Genomic DNA, 22,851 nt, shown 5'->3' with positions numbered 1-22,851 from the left:
TTATCATTTGAGAGCCTAACCAAAGAATTGACAATGGAATGCAAGAATTTTATTGATTCGACATGGCGGCGAGAAGAGAGCATGTTTAGGTTCAAGGAAGAAAGTGTTGAAGAGGGCGAAAAGTCGCGAACGTAACGATGGCATATTGATCACACAGCTTTTTTCTGTATTGCTTCTAGCTTATTAATCTCTAACTGCTTATGCGGGCTCCAAACTACAGATGCATAATCAAGAACAGGGCGGATTAGAAATTAACACATTAGTAACATTGTATATTTCGGATATCGGGTTAGCGTTCGCCTCAAGTAACCTAATCTTTTAGTGCTTTATTGCATATGTAATCACTGTGTTTAGACCATAACATGTTATGCGTAAAAATGACACCAAGATGCTTATACTCAGAAACCTTATCTACAGCACAGCCATTGAACGAGTAACTAATAAGGGAGGGGTTGATCTGTTGCAGAAAGACATCAGAACGGTTTTATTGGAATTAATGTTCATTTGCCAAGTGTTACACCAATGGCAACACCTAGAAAACGACTCTTGAAGGCAATAATGATCATTAGAACAGTTAATCACTTCATATAGGACGCAGTCATCAGCGTAAAGACGGATGTTAGAATAGCAGTGAAGTGGTAAATCGTTTATATATAATAAAAAAAGAAGTGGCCCAAGGACGGAGCCTTGGGGCACACCTGATGTCACATAAACAGTAACGAAGTCAGTCGAACTGTAAGAGGCAAATTGGGAGCGAAATGAGAGAAAGCTTCAAATCCAGTTAACTAAATGAGGATTTTTCAGTACAGCATTAAGTTTAGCAATCAGTTTAGAATGTAAAACGGTGTCCAATCCCTTCGAGAAATCTGTTAAAATGGCATCAACCTGGTTGCCTAAATCAAGGTTAAATGAAATGACGTGCGTGGACTCAGCTAGCTGCGTTAACGTGCTAAAACCGCGCCTAAATCAACGTTGCATGTTAGACAGTAAATTATTTCATTCGAGAAAGAGTGTGATGTGCTTATCAATGACGTGTTACAGCATTTTGCATGATGGCGATGTCAGTGAAATTGGCCTGTAGTTCGACAAACACTGCTTATCTCCAGATTTATAAAGAGGGAGCATTTTGGCTAACTTCCATGAAGCAGCTACAGTAGCGGATGATAAGGACTTTCGGAATACGACTGACAGATATTTCGATGACCTCAACGAATAGCGAACCAGGAACGCGTTGTGTATCCCGTCCGGACTGGTGCATTTCTTAACATCCAGGTTTAATATAAGGTTGAGGATGTTTTCGCAGTTTATCTCAACGTCACTGATTGCTTCAGAAGAAACTATATCGGTAAGTGTCGGGATAAAGTTGTTATCGGAAACAAACACCGACTGGAAATGCTTATTGAAAGCAGCGGGTTGATGACGTCATTGTCTATTCTGAAAAAAGTGGATGAAGCATCGCGAGGTAAAATAGAAGACCAAAATTTTTATGGGTTAGTTCTTAACAAATTGTGCAGGCGAAAGCGAAAAAAGAAATCCATCGCCTTTTGCAACTTAAGATTGAGTTCTTTCTCTGCCTTAACAGATCTCTCCAACGCCAAGGCATCACTGCCTCTTCTGGAACGCCGTAACCTTCGAACGCGACCGGACAAATGCAAGATATCACGAGTAATCCATGGAATGTTAGAATTTCTTTTGTTAGTTTTAATGGGCACAAAACGTCCGATACATGATTTGACAAGACGCTCAAAGTAATTAGCAAGGCAGTTGATTTCCTGGTTATCTGAAAGTACACTAAACGAATCGAAATGATCAGATAAGACATCAGTAATGGAGTTGTCCGCACGAGTGAAATCAGGGAAACTACTATTCGAGCAGGGGGATTTAGAAATTGGACAAGAGAATGACACTAAAACGCCTTTATGGTCTAAAATACCATCAATTACCTCGCAAGAGAAGTCACGTTCGGCTAGGTTAGCGCTCAAAGAAACTAAGTCAAGGACGGAATTTAATCTGGTTGCACTAGGAACAACCTGGGTGAGGCCAAAGGACAAGCAAATGTTTATTAGTTCTTTACAAATAGCTGTGTCGCGACAGACTACAGACAATGAAGGCCAGTGGATGCCAGGGGCGTTGAAGTCACCCACAGAGACAAAACTCGACGAAGCAAGGTTAATCTCGCTCATGAAATTTGCAACAGCATGAAGAACATCAAGAGTAGAATCGGGGGGACGATATATAACACTAATCACAATACACTGATTATGAAGGTAAATTTTACACCACACGGATTCTGTTTCTGGAGGAGAAGGCAAGACTGAGAATCGTAGATCCGACCGGATAAGCAGTGCCACGCCACCACCAGTACCGCAAATTCTATCTAAGCGCACGGAAACAAAACCGGGTGGAGTGAACTCAGATTCGTAAATACCATTGTGCAGCCAAGTCTCTGTGATGCCGATAACATGGGGGAATGAATAGATATAAGGGCCAATAAGTCAGGAAATTTTTTACAATACTACGAGCGTTTATATTTAAGACAAGGTTCTCAAAACGGCCAGGATGAATTCAGGAAGTGGATGGAACGGAAGTCAAACGGCCAGACTCAGAAGAAACACGTTGAGCGGGTGCCATTACTAATGAGTTTGAACTGTCATCCCAGTTATAGCGAACCTTGTTAATGAAAGCATGATCATATCTCAACTTCGCAACAGAACCGCTGTCCCGAAAAGAGGCTGATGCGTCCCAGATTTTCTTCCGAATTAACCGAACCCTAGAAGAGAAATCTTCTTTATTGACGAAATTTGAGCCCTTGAGTTTTGAGAAGTTCCTAAGAACCTCGGTTCTGTCGCTGAAGTTAGAAAGTTTTAGAATGACGGGACGAATGTAACCAGTGCGTGCTCTACCGAGCCTGTGGCAGCGCTCGATATGTGGGCAGCTAGTCTTCAGGTGCTCAGTAAACACAGATGAAACTGGAGTCAGCAAGGGTGTAGCGTTTGCATTCATTGCTTCAGAAATACCGTGTAGTCTCAGATCGTTTCTACGAGAATGATTTTCAAAATTCATTTTTTAAGACCAAGTCCATTACCTTAATAGTCAAGGCATTTATTGCAGCACGTAAATCACACAGTAAACTAGAGTGTTTGGAGATAGGAGTGGATTCTAGTGCATGAACACGTGACTCTAAAACATCAAAGCGACGCGCAAGTGACTGTCGAAATGAGTCAATTTCGACATCTCGTGCCTACTGAGTCTGCCCCTCCAATAATTTATAGAACATTTCGGATACCGAAGGGATGTTGTCATGGCTATCAAAGGAAGGGCGAGCATCATCGTGCTCATCGGGAGCGGAACCGGATCCACGCCTAGACCTAGACCGAGGGCCGGGTCCAGCGTTGATTTCCACATCTCCGCTCAAGAGGAGACAACTTGCGCAATACAATGCATGCGAGCAGCAGGATACAAGACTTTGTGGGCAAGGCAGCAGGAGAAAGCGATAATCAGATCGGATACACTCGGCATGAGAACAGTAACATACCTGCAGGAAGAACAAGAAGCGATTAAACATGGTGCCGGGGCGACTGCAGCCTAGCCCATTGAAGAGTCGATCCACGCGCTGGATTTTTTTTGCCATCGGCTGTTGACGTCAAAGACCGAGAGTTGTAGATGATTGGCAGATCAAAGGACAGGACATCGGGGTGACTGGCATGCTGTAGCTTGAAGAGGGACGCACCGAGGCAGTCGCATATGGAAGCGATAGAGCAGTTCCTGGGCAAGCACTCGGTGACATCCACGTGCTCGACCGTAAAGGGAGCCAAGTCAGATGAAGCAGTTCCAAGCTATGTGATGCCGCAAAGGGAGGGTACAGCAAAGAAACCGAAGAACTGCATTAATAACAAGCAGCGATTAAACATGGTGCCGGTGCCGCTGCAGCCTAGCCCAGTCAACGTCGACAATAAAAGATACCATCTTCGACTGTACGTATACGCTGATTAAAATATCTCGAGGCGGCGCTTAGGGTGTACTGGTATCCCTAGCATGGTGCCGGGCGAAGTCGCAGATTTGGGTATCCTTTGGTTGTGCAGCTTGGAGATCTAGTACTAAAAAAAGCCGGCGTGGAGTAATTTGCAGCGCCAGGGTTGCGTGAAAGGTAGTCTGCGTCTTGCTTACAAGAATCACTTCGATGAACCATCATGAAGCTGTAGTTTTGAAGTTTCAGGGCCCACTGGGAAAGTTTGCTTTTCATGCCTTTTTTTTGTTTGGAGCCAGCGCAGTGCTTGGTAACATTGTTATAGCCGGAGAGGAGATTGAGTGTAGTGAAAAATGTGGCCCCTTGAAGCCCATCGAAGGTGTCGTCGAGGCGGGAAAGAGGATATACATACGGCTTGGTAATGCTGTTTAGGCTGCGATAGTCTACGCAAAATCGCGTAGCCCCGTCCTTTTTTATCGCGAGAAATACTCGGGATGACCAAGGACTGAACGAACCAGATATGATATGATGCCATGCTGTAACATACTTCTCACTTGGGTTGTAATCTTCGGATGGTCAGAAGCGCGCGCGCGCGCGCGCGCACGCACGCACGCACACACACACACACACACACACACACACACACACACACACACACACACACACACACACACACACGCACGCACACGCGCGCGCACACACACACACACACACACACACACACACACACACACACACACACACACACACATATATATATATATATATATTAAAATGGGGTTTATTGCAGCTCGTTCGAGCGATCGCAGGTAGGTGTAGATCACGAGTCCTAGCGCTTCGCATCAACAGCCCGAGCTCGGGTCTCGCGCCGCAGCGGTGGCAGTCCGCACTGCACCACATGCATATTACCCACTACAACTTCCCCCGCGGCGAAGAAGAGCCATCCTGGCGACCTAAGGTGATGATACGATAAGGGGGTCGTGGAACGGCTTCAGGCGGCTGACGTGAACGGTCTCGCGGCCACGGCGGCGTTTGGCCGAAGATGGCGTCACCAGTTCGACCACATAATTCACAGGCGAAGTACACGCGACGATCCGGTACGGACCTTGATATTTCGGAGGAAGCTTTGGGCTAAGGCCTGGAGCTTGGAAGGGCAGCCGAAGCCAGATGTGAGAGTCCACGGCGAAGGACTGTGTGGGCTGATCGTTGTCGTGGCGATCTTTGTGGATTCCTTGGGTATCCGACGTGAACGAGCGAGCCAGTTGGCAGCATTCTTCAGCATGGCGAGCAACTTCGGAAAGAGGGGTGAATTCAGAGGCATGCGGGTGATATGGTAGTACGGTGTCACGGGTGGTGGATGGTTCACGTCCATAAAGAAGAAAAAATGGTGAGAAGCCTGTGGTAGCCTGAACGGCGGTATTGTATGCGTACGTCACGAAAGGGAGGACATCCTCCCAGTTGGAATGATCAGACGCAACTTACATGGTGAGCATGTCCCCAAGAGTGCGGTTGAATCGTTCCGTTAGGCCGTTTGTCTGTGGGTGATACGCCGTAATGGTGCGGTGAATAGTGTGGCACGCGGCGAGTAGCTCATTAATAACTTCGGACAAGAAGACACGGCCTCGGTCACTGAGCAGTTCTCGCGGTGCGCCGTGCCGTAAGACGAAATGCCGTAAGATGAATGCGGTGACGTCGCGAGCAGCAGCCGAAGCAAGTGCAGCAGTTTCATCATATCTTGTGAGGTGGTCTACTGCAACAATTATCCAACGATTTCCGTTAGCACTGCATGGAAGTGGCCCATAAAGGTCAATGCCAACCCGATAAAAAGGACGTGCAGGACACGGTAAAGGTTGCAGAGGGCTTGTCGTATGAGAAGATGTCTTGCGTCGCTGACAGGCTGCGCATGACCTAATGTATTTGCGGACATAAGAATACATGCCGCGCCAGTTGTACCGCTGGCGGAGCCGCTCGTAGGTTTTCAGGACGCCAGCATGAGCTTGTTGTGGGTTTGTATGGAAATAAGTGCATACGTCGGAACGCAAATGGCGAGGGATGACTAGCAGCCATTTGCGACCGTCTGGCTGATAGTTTCGGCGGTACAAGATGACGTCCCGTAGCACGAAGTGGGTGGCTTGGCGACGAAGGGCTCGAGGACATGTAGAAGTTGAAGAACTGCTAACAATGTCAATGAGAGACACAATCCACGGATCTTGTCTCTGTTTAGACGGCATGTCAGTAACAGCAAGCGTAGCAACCGGGCACTCTATGGATGAAGGTGGCGTTTCGTCGGATTGCATGGGCGAACGGGAGAGTGCATCTGCATCAGAATGTTGGTGTCCGGATCGATAAATGACGCGAATGTCAAATTCTTGGAGCCGAAGAGCCCAACGTCCAAGACGCCCCTACGGGTCTTTCAGTGACGCAAGCCAGCAGAGCGCGTGGTGGTCTGTCACAACGTCTAACGGACGGCCAAACAAGTAAGGGCGAAATTTGTTTAAGGCCCAAACTATAGCCAAACGTTCTTTTTCCGTGACAGAATAGTTGCATTCTGCCTTCGTGAGAGCGCGACTCGCATATGCGACCACATATTCTGGAAAGCCAGGCTTCCGTTGTGCTAGGACGGCACCAAGACCAACGCCGCTGGCGTCGGTATGAACTTCAATCGGTGCACCCGGGTCGTAGTGGCGTAGAACAGGCGGTGAGCTAAGCAGACGACGCAAAGTGGTGAAGGCTTGGTCACATGCCGGAGTCCAGTCGCGAAAGTAACCAGGGCCAGCCAGGAGCTTTGTCAGGGGAGCGATGATTCAGGCAAAATAGCGCACAAAGCGTCGAAAATAAGAGCAAAAACCGACAAAACTTCGGAGCTCTTTCACTGTAGTCGGCCGCGGAAATTCTGCGACAGCACGAAATTTGTCAGGGTCGGGAAGGACGCCATCTTTGGACACGACATAGCCAAGGATGGTCAGCTGGCGGGCTCCGAAGCGGCACTTTTTCAAGTTAAGTTGAAGGCCGGCGGTGGTAACGCAAGTAAGGACTTCGCGTAGACGAGAGAGATGAGTGGTGAAATCAGGGGAGAAAACTACCACGTCGTATAAATAACACAAGCACGTCTTCCATTTGAGCCCTCGTAGAATATTGTCCATCATCCTTTCGAATGCCGCGGGTGCATTGCAGAGGCCGAATGGCATTACTGTAAACTCAAACAGGCCATCAGGTGTAATGAAAGCTGTCTTCGAGCGGTCGGATTCATCCACTGGCACTTGCCAATAGCCTGATCGCAAGTCCAAAGAAGAAAAGAATTCGGCACCATGAAGACAATCCAGGGCGTCATCTATGCGCGGTAGAGGATAAACATCTTTTCGTGTAATCTTGTTGAGGCGACGATAGTCCACACAGAAACGAATCGAGCCATCTTTTTTCTTAATGAGTACTACTGGAGACGACCAAGGGCTGCAGGATGGCTTGATAACACCACTTTCAAGCATGTCTTCAACTTGCTCGGCGATGACACGAAGCTCGGTGGATGACACGCGGTACGGACGCTGGCGTAATGGTGCGTGATGTCTCGTATCAATGTGGTGAGAGACGGTACTTGTTCGGCGTAATGATGCTTGGTTGCAGTCAAAAGAGGCGTGAAAATCATTTAAAAGAGTAATAAGCCGCTCACGTTGTGTCGGCTCGAGGTTATCGGCAATAGAGCGACAAAAAACATCCGGTGATACTCGGTGAGATGGCACATGGCGTGCCAGTGCTGTTACGTTGGCAGTATCCACGTCGTCGGGAACAGGGAAATGCACAATAACGTCAGCGTCCACAGTCTGGATGGTACCAATAGTCTCGCCAGAGTGCAAAGCCAAAGTGTACGAATTTGGGTTAGAAATCAGTATTTCTGCAGCCCCATGGTGAACCGTGAGCAGGGCGAAAGGCAACAATATAGGCTGGCGGCGAATGAAGACGGCAGCGGGTGAAAACATGACCGTCGCTTCGGTAAGCGATAAGCATGAAAGAGGGACAAATACCGCGCTGTGAGGGGGAAGGTCAGTATCTTAAGCTACACTTATTCTGGTAACATCATGAACTTGAAAGTCGTGAGATGGCAAATCGCACAGAACGGAGAACTGAACCTCATCACGTGCACAGTCAATGACGGCGTGATGGCGCGACAGAAAATCCCAACCAAGAATCACATCGTGGGAGCAACAAGCTAGCACAAAGAAATCAATCGAATACAAAATGTCTCGAATCAGCACCCTGGCAGTGCACATAGCGACTGGCTGAACTTGTTGTGCACTGGCTGTTCTAAGCAATAGTACCGAAGGCATCATGTTCACTTTCCGTAATTCACGGCAAAGTTTCTCACTAATCACGGATACAGCAGCACCTGTATCGACGAGCGCAAGACATTTGATGCCATCAGCGGACACTTCAATAACGTTAGCGGGGGAAATAACGAGGACTTTGATGTTCCGACGATGACGCAGTTCGTGCCTCAGGAACTGCGGAAATCAGTTTTCCGCCTCAATAGTACTGGCCCTGGGCCTACGACGCATGGCTGAGAGTGAGCGCCGATGAGGAGAAGGCGAGCGACGAGTACTGTAGAGCTGTGACTGCGGTGCTGGTATGTCATCAGCAGCGTAGACTTCCGGTGGTGGTCGCTGAGGCATACGGAATGGTCGGAAGCCGGAGCTGGGTGGTCGCGCGGTGCCCACGAAGGCCGGCAAGCGCCGGCGGCAGAAGCGCGCTACATGTACCGGTGTACCGCAGGCATAGCATATTGGGCGGTTGTCAGCAGTGCACCAAGGATTTGTACCTTGCAGCTGTGCGCTGAAAAAGGGAGCCACTGGCTGGCGAGGCGAAGGCGGATGAGAGAACACCGGCTGGAGACACGCTGAAGGCGGAGGAGAGAATCCCGGCCGACGAGGCGCCCGTGCAGCGGCTTCAGCATGCGTCAGAGGCGCGGCCAGGGGAGCCGGCCACGGGAGGTGGAAGAGCTTCGGTGGAGCTTGAATTACCTGTCGAATCGCTGGAGCCAAATATTGAGAAGGCTTCTCCGTGGTCGGCAAAATCGAGAGCTGTCGCGCGACCTCCTCGCGCACAAATTCCTTTTTTTTTGCGTCAGCAAAGCTGTGCGGTTGTCGCCAATAACCAATGCTGCTAACGAATCTTCCGTAGGCGGTGGGCGCGGAGCTAAGATGCGTTGTTTCCGTAGCTCGCCAAAACTTTGGCACAAATTGATAACTTCGGCCACGGTACGCGGATCCTTCGCTAACAACATTTGAAATGCGTCCTCATCAATGCCTTTAATAATGTGTTTTATCTTGTCCTGTTCCGCCATTGATGGATTCACGCGCTCACACAGGTCAATGACATCTTCGATGTAACTTGTGAACGTTTCACCATGATGTTGCGCGCCCCCCCGTAAGCGTTGTTTTGCGCGAAGCTTGCGCACAGCGGGGCGCCCGAACACTTCTGTGAAACTTGTCTTGAATCTGCTCCACGTTGTGAAATCGTGTTCGTGGTTTCGGAACCAGAGGTTCGCGACGGCGGTTAAGTAAAACAGCACGCTGTGCCACTTGGTGACGTCGTCCCACTTGTTATGCTGGCTCACCCGTTCGTAAGATGACAACCAATCCTCCACGTCATGATTATCGGTGCTGCTAAAGATGGCAGGATCACGCTGGCGCAATGCAGCGGAAACGATGACCGCCGGAGGCTGTGGTGCATCTTCCAGGGTGGTTTCGTCAGGCATGGTAGCAGCAGTCGGTAGCATCCGGCTTCGTAGTTCCAGTTTTCAAGGTTACCCCGCAGCTCCACCAAATGAAATGGGGTTTATTGCAGCTCGTTCGAGGGATCGCAGGTAGCTCTAGATCACGAGTCCTAGCGTTTCGCATCAACAGCCCGAGCTCGGGTCTTGCGCCGCAGCGGTGGCAGTCCGCGCTGTGCCACATGCATATTACCCACTACAATATATATATATATATATATACATAGACACGTGTATGTACTTTATCTTTTCCGGGTGAATGCTTTTCACCACCTAACAAATGTTATCGCACAGCGCTGGACGCGCCTGCATGTATAGTTAGTTTCTCGAATGTTATACATGGTTCTATCCGCTGTTTGTTCTCACTGAACCTTGTGTAATCCGATTTCGTGGATGTGCGACGCGACTGGAGTAGAAATCTCTGGAAGACACGTGGGCACCACCCATTACTCTGCAACCTTCGATGACTTGTGTATAAAATCCAACGCGCTTGACCAGCAGGTTAGATTTCGACGAGGGCCCAGTGTTCGCTGGTCTTGCTTCGCTTTGAATGTAACTTTCGGTGGAGGGCACAAGTTCGCCCAATAAAATGCTAATATATATATACACATGAGGAAGCGTCGCATCTCCAAAAGCTCGGTGATTTGAGAAACACAAATACCCTTTAGGTGCAGGAGTGTGGATTCAAGATTGTATCGGAGCGTAAAGACATGTAAGAAGAAGAAAGCTAGTTCTTTTCTCTTTCATCTTCGTTGTGTGTGTTTGCGCTTTCAAATCACCATTATTGTTAGCTCTCGAAACCTTTGTCGTTATCGTCTTAGACATGGCGTGTACAGACAATAAGGTGTTTAAGTACACCAGTGAGTGGCCCTTTAGTGGATTGAAAGATGCCTTTCCCGTATTAGACAGTCAAGCCTCACATACTTGCCTTTGACGATGACGGACAAATGACCACGGTGTCTCTCAAAGCGTAGATTACCATATTTCCCGTTGATGCACACAATAAGAACGAAGTGATGTGCAGTGTGGTGGCGATAGATGAAAATCCAGCAGCAATGTGAAGATCCTGAAAGGGAGTGCGCGTGAATAAAAGTGACCAGAAAAAGATGACATAAATATTATGAAGATCACAAACACACTGTGCGAATCGATGTAAGCGAAGCTTTTCGTGGTGTTTACCATCATTGAGGATATTTGGCGGTGATTTTGACGGCCTACGAAAGCCGGGATGTGATGGCAAGCGTTACCCTGAGTGCAGCACTGGTGTTTGTCTACGTAGTGCACAGAAAAAAAATTGACACATGTTTGCTTTAGTTGATTTTCTAGACACCCGTTTGCTTGATGCCGTCTTGACGCTGCGGATCTGCTGAGCGGCTTTCCGTCTGCACAACCTCCGCCAGCTGTCCACTCGCTCAAATATGCACGGTCTTTATTTTTGAGAAAAAAATGCACCGAAGATTACGATGCCACATAATGCGAAATTTTAGAGCAGGTGTATACGTTTTTTTTATTTCGTGAAATATTAGCTGGTGTGGACAATCTGTCTCGCGCGGTACGTTGCAAACGGAGCAAAGTATGGCGTAACGGCCTCGCTAATCGGGAGATTCCGTGAGGCAGCGCTTGGGTGGGATTCACAGAAGCCGCCATACCTCCGCTCATGCAGCCCTTTTTTCCATATATGGTATCGGTGGCGTCATCGGTGAACAGACGAAGCACGCTACTCGAGCGTCATCACGCAGCCAGTGGGGTGAATCTCCCCATGGCTGCCATTGGCTGTTTTTGAGCAGACGCTGTTTCGACGCTAGCGCCAAGGTCCCTTTCAGTTACGGCCCTAACCAATGGGCGAGGCAGAAGCAAAATGGCGGCGCATACGATTGTTTACGTTGTCATGGCAACTGGCATAGCAGCCGCGCGGTGCCTCCTCTCTCAAACGTTTTTTATTTATTTGTTTTTATTAGGCCGACCCACTCCGCTCACTTTCACCCTTTCCCTGACGCCGCGCGCGCCGCTTATTTTTTTTTTTTTGCCCGTACGCGGCGCAGTTCTTTTTGTTTGTCGCGCGCGTGCTACGGCGCACCACACGCCAGCTCGCAAGCAATGCGCGCGCTACGCAGCGCATTGGCATTTCATGCGAGCTAAAATAGGCATTCAACGTCGACAGAAGAAGTCGTGCCAACGGCCTGACTGCGCCAAAGCTACATCGTCCGCGCTCTCAGTCAAGAAGAGATCGGGTCTATGTTATGTTAATAATTTTCAGGGTCGTTAAAATGAAATTGCTAAAGTGAGGCTGCAACGTGTCGCGTTCGCTGACGATTGTCCTGAAGGAATTTCATCAAGGAGATACAGATGGAATGATTAACAGCGATGAATGTAATACCTATTCGGACTTCTAGCAGGCCAGGGAATGCCACTACCGCGTTTTGAAAAGAATGCCAATAAAGCTAATATTACTTGTCATCACCAATGCCACGTTAGTCGCTAAGTTCGTTACACAACTCTTCTTAATAAACACCATTTCATATTGCCGGCTAATCGCACCTTACCTTGCATCGACTGCAACGTTCAAGGGATCGGCTTGTTTGCATTTTAATTCTTAACAAATAACGCTGCGAAGTCATTAGCTTATAGAACAAAAAAATGTACAGCTGATCCAATGAGTTAAAATCTGTATATGGCAAAGCTTTGTGTGAGTGCATAAGGAGCCGAAACACGAGTTGGTATTTATTAAATGTGACGACAAAGCAACGTGTGTGCTTATATACAGGGTGTTTGAGTGAACACTTTGAAAATATTTTTGAAATTGGCTGTGGCACATAGTAATATTCTAGGCAATGAGCTAGTCTACTCGAAGTGGCGGACATTACTTGTACAAGAAGTTGAAAAGCATAATCGATAAATTAGCAATAGTTCACTACGTTTTTGACCAATTAGCTTGTGGCACATATTGCCATTTACAAATTAAAGCGGCAGAGACTGCAAGGCATATTCACTTGAAAACAACTGTGTGGGTGACACTATTCACGAGATATGCGCTGTCAAACTTGCGGGGAAGATGCACTGCCGTTCTACTGACTTCCTTAACCAAACTTGGGTTATATTGAGAGAAAGAAACGCTTATTATACGAAACAGTGTCCCGAGCGATGACGGGTATCACCCTTAGCTGGGAAGGCTCCTTAGTCCAGGAACCCTCTGGCTTCGACTGCCCCCTTGGCCCTGGCGACGAGTTGTTGGTCTTCCCGGTCCCCGAGAGTTAGCTTTGCCTCCCACGTTTCGAATAAGTCGTTTGCTTCTATTGCTCGTTTTGCGTGCGTCTCTGGTTGGATTTCGCTACCTTCCTGCCACGGGCATTCCAGGAGCAAGTGTGCCAGAGTGTCGAGTACGTTTCAGAGTGGGCAGAGCTAGCCGTAGAGCTTCGGGTAGAGGCGATGCATTATCATTCCGTGTGTGTGCGTATTACTTTGCAGGCGTCTGAGGATCAGGCTTTCTTCTCTGTCGAGTTTAGGGTGCGGTGGAGGGTATACTCGAAGCTCGAGCCTGTAATGTTGCAATATGGCCGAATAGTTGGTGGGTACGGCCTCCACTTCTTCTGTCGCGTGTCCGAGAGCGCGTGGGGAGAGGGGAGCCCGGCTGACGTGCTCGCGGGCAGCGGCGTGGGCCGCTTCGTTCCCCTCTAGTCCGTCGTGTCCGGGTACCCACGTTACGGAGGTGTAAGGGAGCGGAGTGCTTCGTCTTTTTAGTATCTGGAGTGCATCGGCCGAGATGCGGCCCCTCAAGAAGTTTCTGTAGGCGGCCTGAGAGTCGGTGAATATAACCGCTGAGTCTGTGCATGTAGTGGTGGCGAGAGCGATTGCCGCTTCTTCAGTCGTTTCCGGGTTGGGTGCCTTGATGGTTGCCGATGCTAGCTCGGAGCATTGGCAGCCTACGACGTTGAGAGAGTACGCGTTTCGATGCTGATACTCGGCCGCGTTGGTGTAGCGGGCATTCGGGTCATGCTTCAAACTTCGTTTGATGGCATTGGCTTTAGCCTGTCTTCTACTCTTGTGATATATGGGATGCATGTTGCGCGGGACACGTGCGATGCAAATGCACTCTCGAACGTCCGGTGGTATTCGCTCTTTCTTGTACGTGTCTGCGACATACGTCTCGCTGTAGTTTAGGTGTCGCAGCACTGATCTCCCTGTGGGCGTGATCTTGAGTCGTTCTAGCTGGCTGTTCTTGCGCGCTTCGGCGAGCTCTTGACACGTGTTATGGACGCCTATCTTAAGGAGACGTGATCTAGAGGCCATGGCGGGGATTCTCAGGGCGACTTTGACTGCCTTCCTTATCATGATGTTGAGCTTTTCTATTTCACCGTTCTTTAAAGCCAGGTGCGGCGTGCCGTATGTGATGCGGCTGTTGAGCAGTGCTGGTATTGTGCTTAGAGTGTCTTGCTCCTTCAGCCCGCTTCTTTGGCTTGAGATCCTCTTGACAAGGTCCGTGAGTTGCGAAAGGGTGCGTTCTAGTCTCGGTATGCTTGCAGCTCCCGATCCGTCTTTGTGGATGTGGAGTCCAAGTATTCGCATGGTGTCGACTTTCGGGATTGTTGTCCCGTTGAGTGTGATGGTGGGGTCGGGCTCTTCGTAGTTGGGTAGTCGGCCTCTCGTTCTTGCTTTCAGGACGAGGTGCTCAGACTTCTCTGGGCCGCCGCGGAGACCGCAGTTTCAGAGATAGCGTTCGATGGTGTCGACGGCTTCGTGTAAGCTACTTTCTTGCCTTCCAACGTTCGTAGCTCTGGTCTAGAGCGTGACGTCATCAACATACCTAGCGTGACGCAGATCTGGTATGGTCTCGAGGAGTGGGGGTAGCTTCATCATAGCTACGTTAAAGAGTAGAGGTGAAATGACCGACCCTTGCGGGGTGCCTCTGTTTGGAAGTACGAAGCTTTCACTGCGGATGTTGCAGATTCCGACTGTTGCCGTGCGGTCCATCAGAAAGTTTCTGACGTATGCGTAGGTCCTAGTGCCGCAGCCGGTATCTTCGAGATTGTTCAGGATCGCGTCACGGCTAACGTTATCAAAGGCTCCCTTGACGTCTACTGCCACAATGGAGTATTTGCTTCGATTGTTTAGGTAATCTAGAAGGCCTCCTTTAAGTTGGAAGAGCACGTCCTGCGTTGAGAGGTGCTGCTTGAAGCCGAACATGGTGTCTGGTAGGTGGTCGTTGTCTCAGGTACAGGGTAATGCGATCGTGAACCATATGTTCGAAAAGCTTTCCCGCGCACGAGGTCAGGGAAATTGGGCGTAGATTCTCCAAGCTGAGAGGTTTGTTGGACTTGGGGATCATGGTGATGTCCGAGCGTTTCCACACAGCAGGCAGTTCTCCTTTCTCCCTGCACTCATTGTAGTAACGGAGGAGAGCCTCGGTGGCCTGCGGCGGTAGGTTGCGTAGGTGTTTGTTAACGATCCGGTCTTTACCAGGGCTAGTATTTCTAGTCAGCTTGGATAGGGCTACGTGGATTTCAGCCTGCGTGAAGGGTCGGTCGAGTTCTAGATTCGGTTTTCCAGAGTATTCCTTGCTGCGAGTTGACGCGGTAAAGCGTGCGTCTCCGCATTGTTTCTTTTGTAGTTCTCGCAGGAGGTGTTCTTCTGATCCGGTGCGGTTGTGGATAAGACTGTGAAGATGTCGCTTCTGTTTCGTTTTGGTGGGTTCAGTGGCCAGGAGTGCGCGTAGGAGGTGCCAGGTCCTCTTCGTGCTCAAAGTCCCCTGTAGCTTGTCACAGAAAGCGTGCCAGTTCTGCCTGGCGAGGAGGTCCGCACCGTCTTGAGCCTGCTTGGTAAGGAGAGGGAGAGGTGTTTTTTGCTTTCTGTTAAGCTTTTGTTGCTTCCATCTCTTTAGGAGGCCACGTCTTGCCTCCCTGAGATGGAGGAGGTGCGCGTCGACCGCGGTTGTATCGGCATCGAGTTGTATGGTCTTGGTGTAACGTTCTGCTGTGTCTAATACATTTCTGAGCCACTCGTCAATGTCAGTTATGCTTGCTCCGGAATCTAGCTTGTCCCTAAAGGATTTCCATTCGGTTAGCCGTGCAATTACAATCTTGGTCTGTTTATAAGTGCGTGCTACATCTAATTGGAGGATATGGTGATCGCTACCTAAGGTTTCCTGAAGTCGACTCCACTCTGCCCACGGGACGTCCGCAGTAAAGGTTAGATCGGGGTTTGTGTCCCTGGAGACGCTGTTTCCAATTCTCGTGATCTGGAGAGGAGCATGCCGGAGGGTGAGTCTGTGTTGCTGGGCAGCATCATGCACTCAAGCACCCTTCTTTGTGGTGGTATGATAGCCCCATGCCGTGTGCGAGGCGTTGAAGTCTCCCACTATGACGAGTTGGTATCCATTCGTGGATTTCCTGATTTTTCGCACCTAGTGATCGAAGTCCGGTAGCTGGTCACGAGACGGGCTGTACACGCTGGCCACGAATAGGCTTTTCTGCGTCTTTCGTTCCGGTAAAACGTCGATTAAGGTGACTTTGGTCTGGGTGTTCTCTACGTCATGTTTTTGGGCTGTGAGAGTTTTCTTCACCAGTATGGCAGTTCGTCGGGTTGTGGCGTATCCTTGCAGTCGGACGTTCTGCGTGTTGGTTTCCTGTAGTGCTATGACGTCGGGTTGATTCAGCTTGACCAATTCTTGTAGATTGGCGTGTCGAGGGCGGTATGATCGACAGTTCCATTGCCATATGCGTATAATTGAATGCTGGTTCTTTGCCTTGTGGTTAGGGATCGCCATCGTCGTAGGATTCGAATTCACGTCGGCGATCGCGAGTGGGCGAGACGGAGTGAGAGTCGCTGTGGCTGTTCGCCCGTGCCTTCTTCCGAGTCGTGGGACGCGAATTGTCGAGCTGTGCTTTAGTGATGTAGTTGTTCTTCACATGCGCGATAAGATTGCTGAGCTGTGGTGTGATCCCATCAATTTTGGCGTTTAACTTGGCGGTCTTGTTTTCGAAGGTAGCGACTGTTTTTTAGACTGCTGATTGGACAACTTTTTCCATTGTGGCGTGAATGTTCTTCATAAAGGCTTCTTGAAATATCAGGCACCTTGTATCTACTATGGCTTTAGTGTCGGCCTTGGTCAACATCGTTCCCGACTGTCTGTTTATGTTTTCGAGCTCCTGGCATTTTTGATGCAGCTTGTCTGTGAGTTGTTGTTGTTCTTTGCATTTTTGAAGCAGTTTGTCGGTGAGCTCTTGCTGTTTCTGTTGACTGCGGAGTAGCTTGTCTATGAGGTTTTGCTGGCTTTGCAATTGGCTGTGCTGATTCTGCAGTTTGCTCTGCTGATTCTGCTGCTTGTTTTCTAGGACCCGTATGACTGCCGCTTTGGCCGATGCATCCAAGCTGCTCGTACCACCGGAGTCGCTCGAGCCGTTTACCGCATCGGCGTAGCTCGCGCGTTTGACTGAGCGAGAGCGAGAGCGGCAACGTGAGCGCGAAGCACTTCGCAGTATTGGCTTGGAGCTGCTGCGCCTGGGCGAGCTGCCCGTACTGACACTGCGCGAGCTGGTGGCCGAGGTACCCAGCACCGGGAACTCTTCACTGCTGGAGCTCCAGCGGTTGCCTCTTTCTTGTAGTCAGTTAAGGCGCTGTTGCTGTATATTGTAGGGTGGAGGACTTGTCTTCGGTCTCTTCTTGCACTCTGTACTTGCAGTTTTGTGCGCTTCTCCGCAGAGCTTGCAGGTCGGTTTGCAGTCATGGTCTTGTGGTTGTCCAGTCTTGCCGCACTTGTAGTAAAAATCTGGGATGGGTTTCGGACAGACGTCTTGGTGGTGTCCCGTGTTGCCACAGGTGCGGCAGTACTGCACTGACTTGCGATAGGGTCTGCAGCGGAAGTCTACACTCTGGAAGATGATGTAGTAGGGAACGTGCGGTCCTTCGAAGAATATGACTGCCGCGGTCGACTGACCCATCATTTGGGTGTGAAGGACGGTGTATCGTGCCGGTGCTCGGATTCCTGCCATAAGTTATGCAGTGCTTGTTCCTGGTATGAGGCCATTCATGACGCCTCGGGAGACGTCTTCGGGTGTTCGTATGTTGCCTTTGACGTTGTGGTAAGTGCCTCCGAGCTGTATTCTGTTAATGCTGACCAGCATCTTGACGTCTTCCTTGACGGCCGTGCATGCGATGATTAAATCTTCGATTCTCTGTACTTGTACGCGTACTTTATCATTGAAATCCTGCTGCGATAGTCCACTCGCTCTACCGATGGCGTGCATGACTGCGACGGTATTCCATTTGCCGAGGTCGAGACCTGCTTGCGAGCGGTAGACGATCTTAAAGTCGTCAAGTGGCAGGGGCGGCATCCTGGGTCTGCGTTGTTGCTGTGAAGGTGGTGCATTGGGCGTTGGCTCATCTGTTGGTTTTTTTGCCGGCGTCTTAAAATTCGAGGTGTCCTTCTTCGCTTTCTTGTTTCTTGTGATCCAGGCGCTTTCCGCTTCGATTGTTCGGTCGCTTTCTGCATCACAGTTCCAGGTACCTTCCCCGGTGTTTTCTTCCGTCAAGTCTGTTTGCATTGCATTTGCCTCATCTTCTTTCTGGTTTGACATTTCACTTGCAGCAGCTGCTTCTCGGCTCATCGTAGGGGCTCTTCGCCGCGGCGTGGGCGAGCGCTCGTGTGCTCGTGCTGACGCGGCGCGCGGCGCGAGGGTGTTTCTGCCGATGAGATTGCGGGAGCTGGTTCTGGCGTTAGGCTTAACCCGGCGGGCGGGCGGTTGTCGGGAATAACGCTTGATATCTTGAGATAAGGTGCACTTACCCGAAAGTGGCTAGTGTCCGCCGGTTACTCTCGTCTTGCCGGTTGCACCGGTGCAAAACTTGGGTTCGTCACTCGCCTTGTTCCGGGTTACATCGTCCGTGCTCTCAGTCAAGAAGAGATCGGGTCTATGTTATGTTAATAATTTTCAGGGTCATTAAAATGAAATTGCTAAAGTGAGGCTGCAACATGTCGCGTTCGCTGACGATTGTCCTGCAGGAATTTCATTACGGAGATACAGATGGAATGATTAACAGCGATAAATGTAATAGCTATTTGGACTTCGAGCAGGCCAGGGAACGCCACTACCGCGTTTTGAAAAGAATGCCAATAAAGGTAATATAACTTGTCATCACCAATGCCGTGTTAGTCGCCTAAGTTCCTTACACAACTCTTCTTGGCAAGCACCATTTCATATGGCCGGCTAATCGCACCTTACCTTGCATCGACTGCAACGTTCAAGGGATCGGCTTGTTTGCATTTTAATTCTTAACAAATAACGCTGCGAAGTGATTAGCTTATATAATAAAGAAATATAGAGCAGATCCAATGAGTTAAAATCTGTATTTAGCAAAGCTTTGTGTGAGTGCTTAAGGAGCCGAAACACGAGTTGGTATTTATTAAATGTGACCACAAAGTAACGTGTGTGTTTCTATACCGGGTGTTTCAGTGAACACTTTGAAAATATTTTTGAAATTGGCTGTTGCACATTGTAAAATCCTAGGCTATGAGCTAGTCTACTCGAAGCGGCGGACATTACTTGTACAAGAAGTTGAAATGCATAATCGACAAATTAGCAAAAGTTCACTACGTTTTTGACTAATTACCTTGTGGCACATATTGCCATTTACAAATTAAAGCAGCAGACACTGCAAGCCATATTCACTTGTAAACAATTGTGTGGGTGACACAATTTACGAGATATGCGCTGTCAAACTTGCGGGGAAGATGCACTGCCGTTCCAATGACTTCCTTAACCAAACATGGGTTATATTGAAGCACAAAAATAAATGGATCGCCAATGTTTTCTCCCCAAAGTTTGGGAAGTAATATGTCGAAAGTGGTCTCATCCTAAGAATTAGGTCCAAGTGGATACGCTTCTGATCCAGACTCCTTGGCTATAATTTGTAAAGGTTAGTAACTTTTTTTCTGCAAGTAATGCTGCGTCTTCGAGCAGAGCAGCTCATGGACTAGAATTGTGTCTTCTCCCACTGGCAATATTAACAAAAGAATTTGAAAGCTTACGCTGAAACACCTGGTATACTAGCGTTCTGTTACAAATAAATCATTTGTTGAAGTTGGTGCACATGTTGTACCCTCTCTGTCTTTCGCGCTTCAATTATGCTATGTCCCACCAAGAAGGTCGAATTAGTGCCATCACTTTTCTTTCCCGCATTTTCAAGCATTTTATGCCAATAACACCCGTGGGCGCACAACATATATAGTGCTTGCAACTTTTCCAGGTGGAAAAATTCTTGGTCCCAATCTAGCGACGAAATATTTGAAAGCACCGGTGATGAAATCCGCTAGTCACAAATAAAATCAAGAACATTGAATCAGCGTACCTGGAACACTCGCAGCTTCATTGCCAGGAATTCAGTAGCAGTCGTTAGGCAAATCACGACAAGGATAATAAACACAAATCCAGACGTGTACTGAGCGCACAGAAATCTGTACAGCGACAACGCGAACAGAAGAATCTGTGAGTAAAAAGAGAAAGAGAACTATCATTACGTGCTCAAAAGGACATTATAGTCACTATATTCAACAACAGTAACACGGTGAAGCAATACTTGGGCGAAAAAATTAGGAATCAGCAACCTAAGCGAAACACGGAGTCACTGTCACACGAAGTCAGCTGTACACCGAGTAAGGAGCCTCCGGGTTTGCACGAAATATGGCTAGTCGAAACATGCAGCCATATTTTTAATAGCAATAATAGGCGTACTGCTTTACGAAGTTTAATGAGTTCGCTGAAGTTGAAATGCGTAATAATAATAATAATAATAATAATAATAATAATAATAATAATAATAATAATAATGATTTATTTCCATCACCATTACATTGATGGAGGGGATGGGAATAAAAGCGATTGACGCCTGACTAAGTTCCCACCCCCCGTACAGGTAAGCAGTGGCATGCGATGGCACCTCTGTCACGACAGCAAATACAAAGTCAAACAAAACATTAGTATAAAAACAAGTATGCAAAATACACAATCACCTGCGTGTGTGAAAAAAATATAAACCAATTGAAAATAAATACAAGTACAGCAACTGAGAACAAAAACGCTTACGAAACAGCGAAATAACAGCAACTAAAAATCCGCTTATAAGACAATTAGACACAAAAACGTTCACATATGTCTAAATGTTGGACAATCAAAGGGACGCGTTAATGAGAACGTAGTTGCGAAGGTTAGAGCAGCTAATACTTCCTAAGTCTATATTTTCATCAATTCATTTGTTAAGTAAGGATGGAAGTTGAAATGCTACCATTTGGCGTCCATAGTTTGTTCTTACTTTTGGTAATACCCAGTGTGATTTATGCCGGCGTGGATATGTGCAATGAAATAATTCAATCGGGGCTAAGTCAGATATATTACTTATGCATCTTCTTTGTTCTAGTTTGTAGGTGCGTAGTAGTCTATAAGCATGGAGGCTGAAAACGTTAATGATCTTGTTCTTGAAAAATAAGTTTTTTGTTGAGTGTCTACTTGGCAGGTTATGAACTAATCTGAGGGCCCGTTTTTCGAGAGTTCCTAGTTTTTTCAGACCGGTTTGTGTTGCAATACCCCATACTAATGAGCAGTAGTTTAGATGTGAGCGAAATAATGCATGATATAGAGAGAGTTTTAGCTTTTGTGGGAGATAATTTTTGGAACGCATTATAAATCCTATGGCTCTAGATGCCTTTAATGCTGCATTGTCTGTGTGGTCGTCCCACAGCATGTTTTCGGTGAATTTTACGCCAAGTTGTTTGAATGACGTCACTAATTCAATCTTGTCTCTGTTATAAAATAACTCACCGAAATCACCGCATTTTTTATTTTTGGGACGAAAAAGCACTGCCTTTGACTTTGCAGTATTAACAGACAAAAGATTTTTATCGGACCATACATGTATTTTTTCCAGGAGCACGTTTGCATTTGTCCTTAGCGCACTACTGCTATCATCTGATAAAAACAAACTAGTATCATCGGCGTAGATTATGAAACGAACATTAGTATGCACATTGACGATATCATTAATGTACAGGTTAAAAAGCAATGGTCCTTGGGGTACCCTGCACGAAACTGTTCCTATAGTTGACTTATATTCGTATATCTGGACATACTGTCTTCTGTGCCATAGGTAAGATTTAATTAAGAGCAGTGCTGCGCCTCTAATTCCATAACATTCAAGCTTCTGAAACAAGATGCTATGATTTATGCAATCAAAGGCTTTGCTATAATCTTAGAAAATTCCCAAGACGAGGTTCCTCTGCTCAAAGTTCCTTAGTATGTATTCTTTCTGGTGTAAAAGAGCAAGTTCCGTCGATCGGTTTTTTCTGAAGCCATACTGGTTGTCAGAAAGTATACTGTGTTTATTTAAAAAAAAACTTTCAACTCGCTTAAGAATGAGCTTCTCGAACACTTTTGAGAAGACGGGCAGAATACTAATTGGTCTATAGTTGCCGAGGTCATTTTTGCTACCTTTTTTATATATGACTGCTACTCTAGCAATGTGCAATCTCGGGGGAAAAGTGGCCGTTTCTAAGCATAAGTTATATATGTGCTCCAATGGCGCAGCAATGATATCAATGACGTGCTTAACTGGACGTATCTGTATATTTTCCGCATCACACGATATACTGTTCCTTAGGCCTCTGAACGTAGACAAAATTTCACTTGTAGAGACAGGTTCCGGAAACAAAGACGAGGGACATCTATCAATAGTTATGTGAGTTGTGTCTGCTGAGGACTTCGGTGCGGCCGTAAAAAGTTGTTAAATTTTTCTGCAAGAGTATTGCCTGAGTATTCTATGCCATCGCTTGTAATTTTATCTGGAGTTGTAATCTGCGAGATGGCAGAGTCGAGTGACCGGATTTTACGCCAGATCTTATCAGGATGATTTAATGCAGCTGCAAAGTAGTTTTCGTAATGTCTGAGCTTTGCCTGTCGTATGTCAGAATTTAATTTATTTCTGCATTTCTTAAAGCGCTCAAGAACAAGAATATCTTTTGTGTAAATAAATAGTTGATATAATTTGTGCTTTTCTTTAACACGCGTGTAGAGTTCACGTGATATCCACGGTTTTCTAATTGTTTTAGGTAGCTTCTTGAATTTTGGAACAAAGTGCT

The 22,851-nt window shown here is 47.6% G+C and overlaps 1 protein-coding gene across 1 annotated transcript in view; it reads right to left on the bottom strand.

Annotated features, from left to right (window-relative positions):
• Nucleotides 1–22,851, bottom strand: part of LOC142557967 (uncharacterized) — a 164,714-nt gene that overhangs the window by 11,726 nt on the left and 130,137 nt on the right. Inside the window, exons 4-5 of the mRNA XM_075670144.1 lie at nt 20,073–20,207; nt 10,660–10,797 (exon numbers count right to left, since the gene is read on the bottom strand). Of these exons, the coding sequence (XP_075526259.1) occupies nt 10,660–10,797; nt 20,073–20,207 (273 nt within the window). The remainder of the gene's footprint in view (nt 1–10,659; nt 10,798–20,072; nt 20,208–22,851) is intronic.

The sequence above is a fragment of the Dermacentor variabilis genome, chromosome 9, assembly GCF_050947875.1.
Source record: "Dermacentor variabilis isolate Ectoservices chromosome 9, ASM5094787v1, whole genome shotgun sequence".
NCBI classification, from domain to species: Eukaryota; Metazoa; Arthropoda; class Arachnida; order Ixodida; family Ixodidae; genus Dermacentor; species Dermacentor variabilis.
Note: the sequence above shows the minus strand (reverse complement) of the source record. Positions and strands in the feature narration are given on the sequence as shown.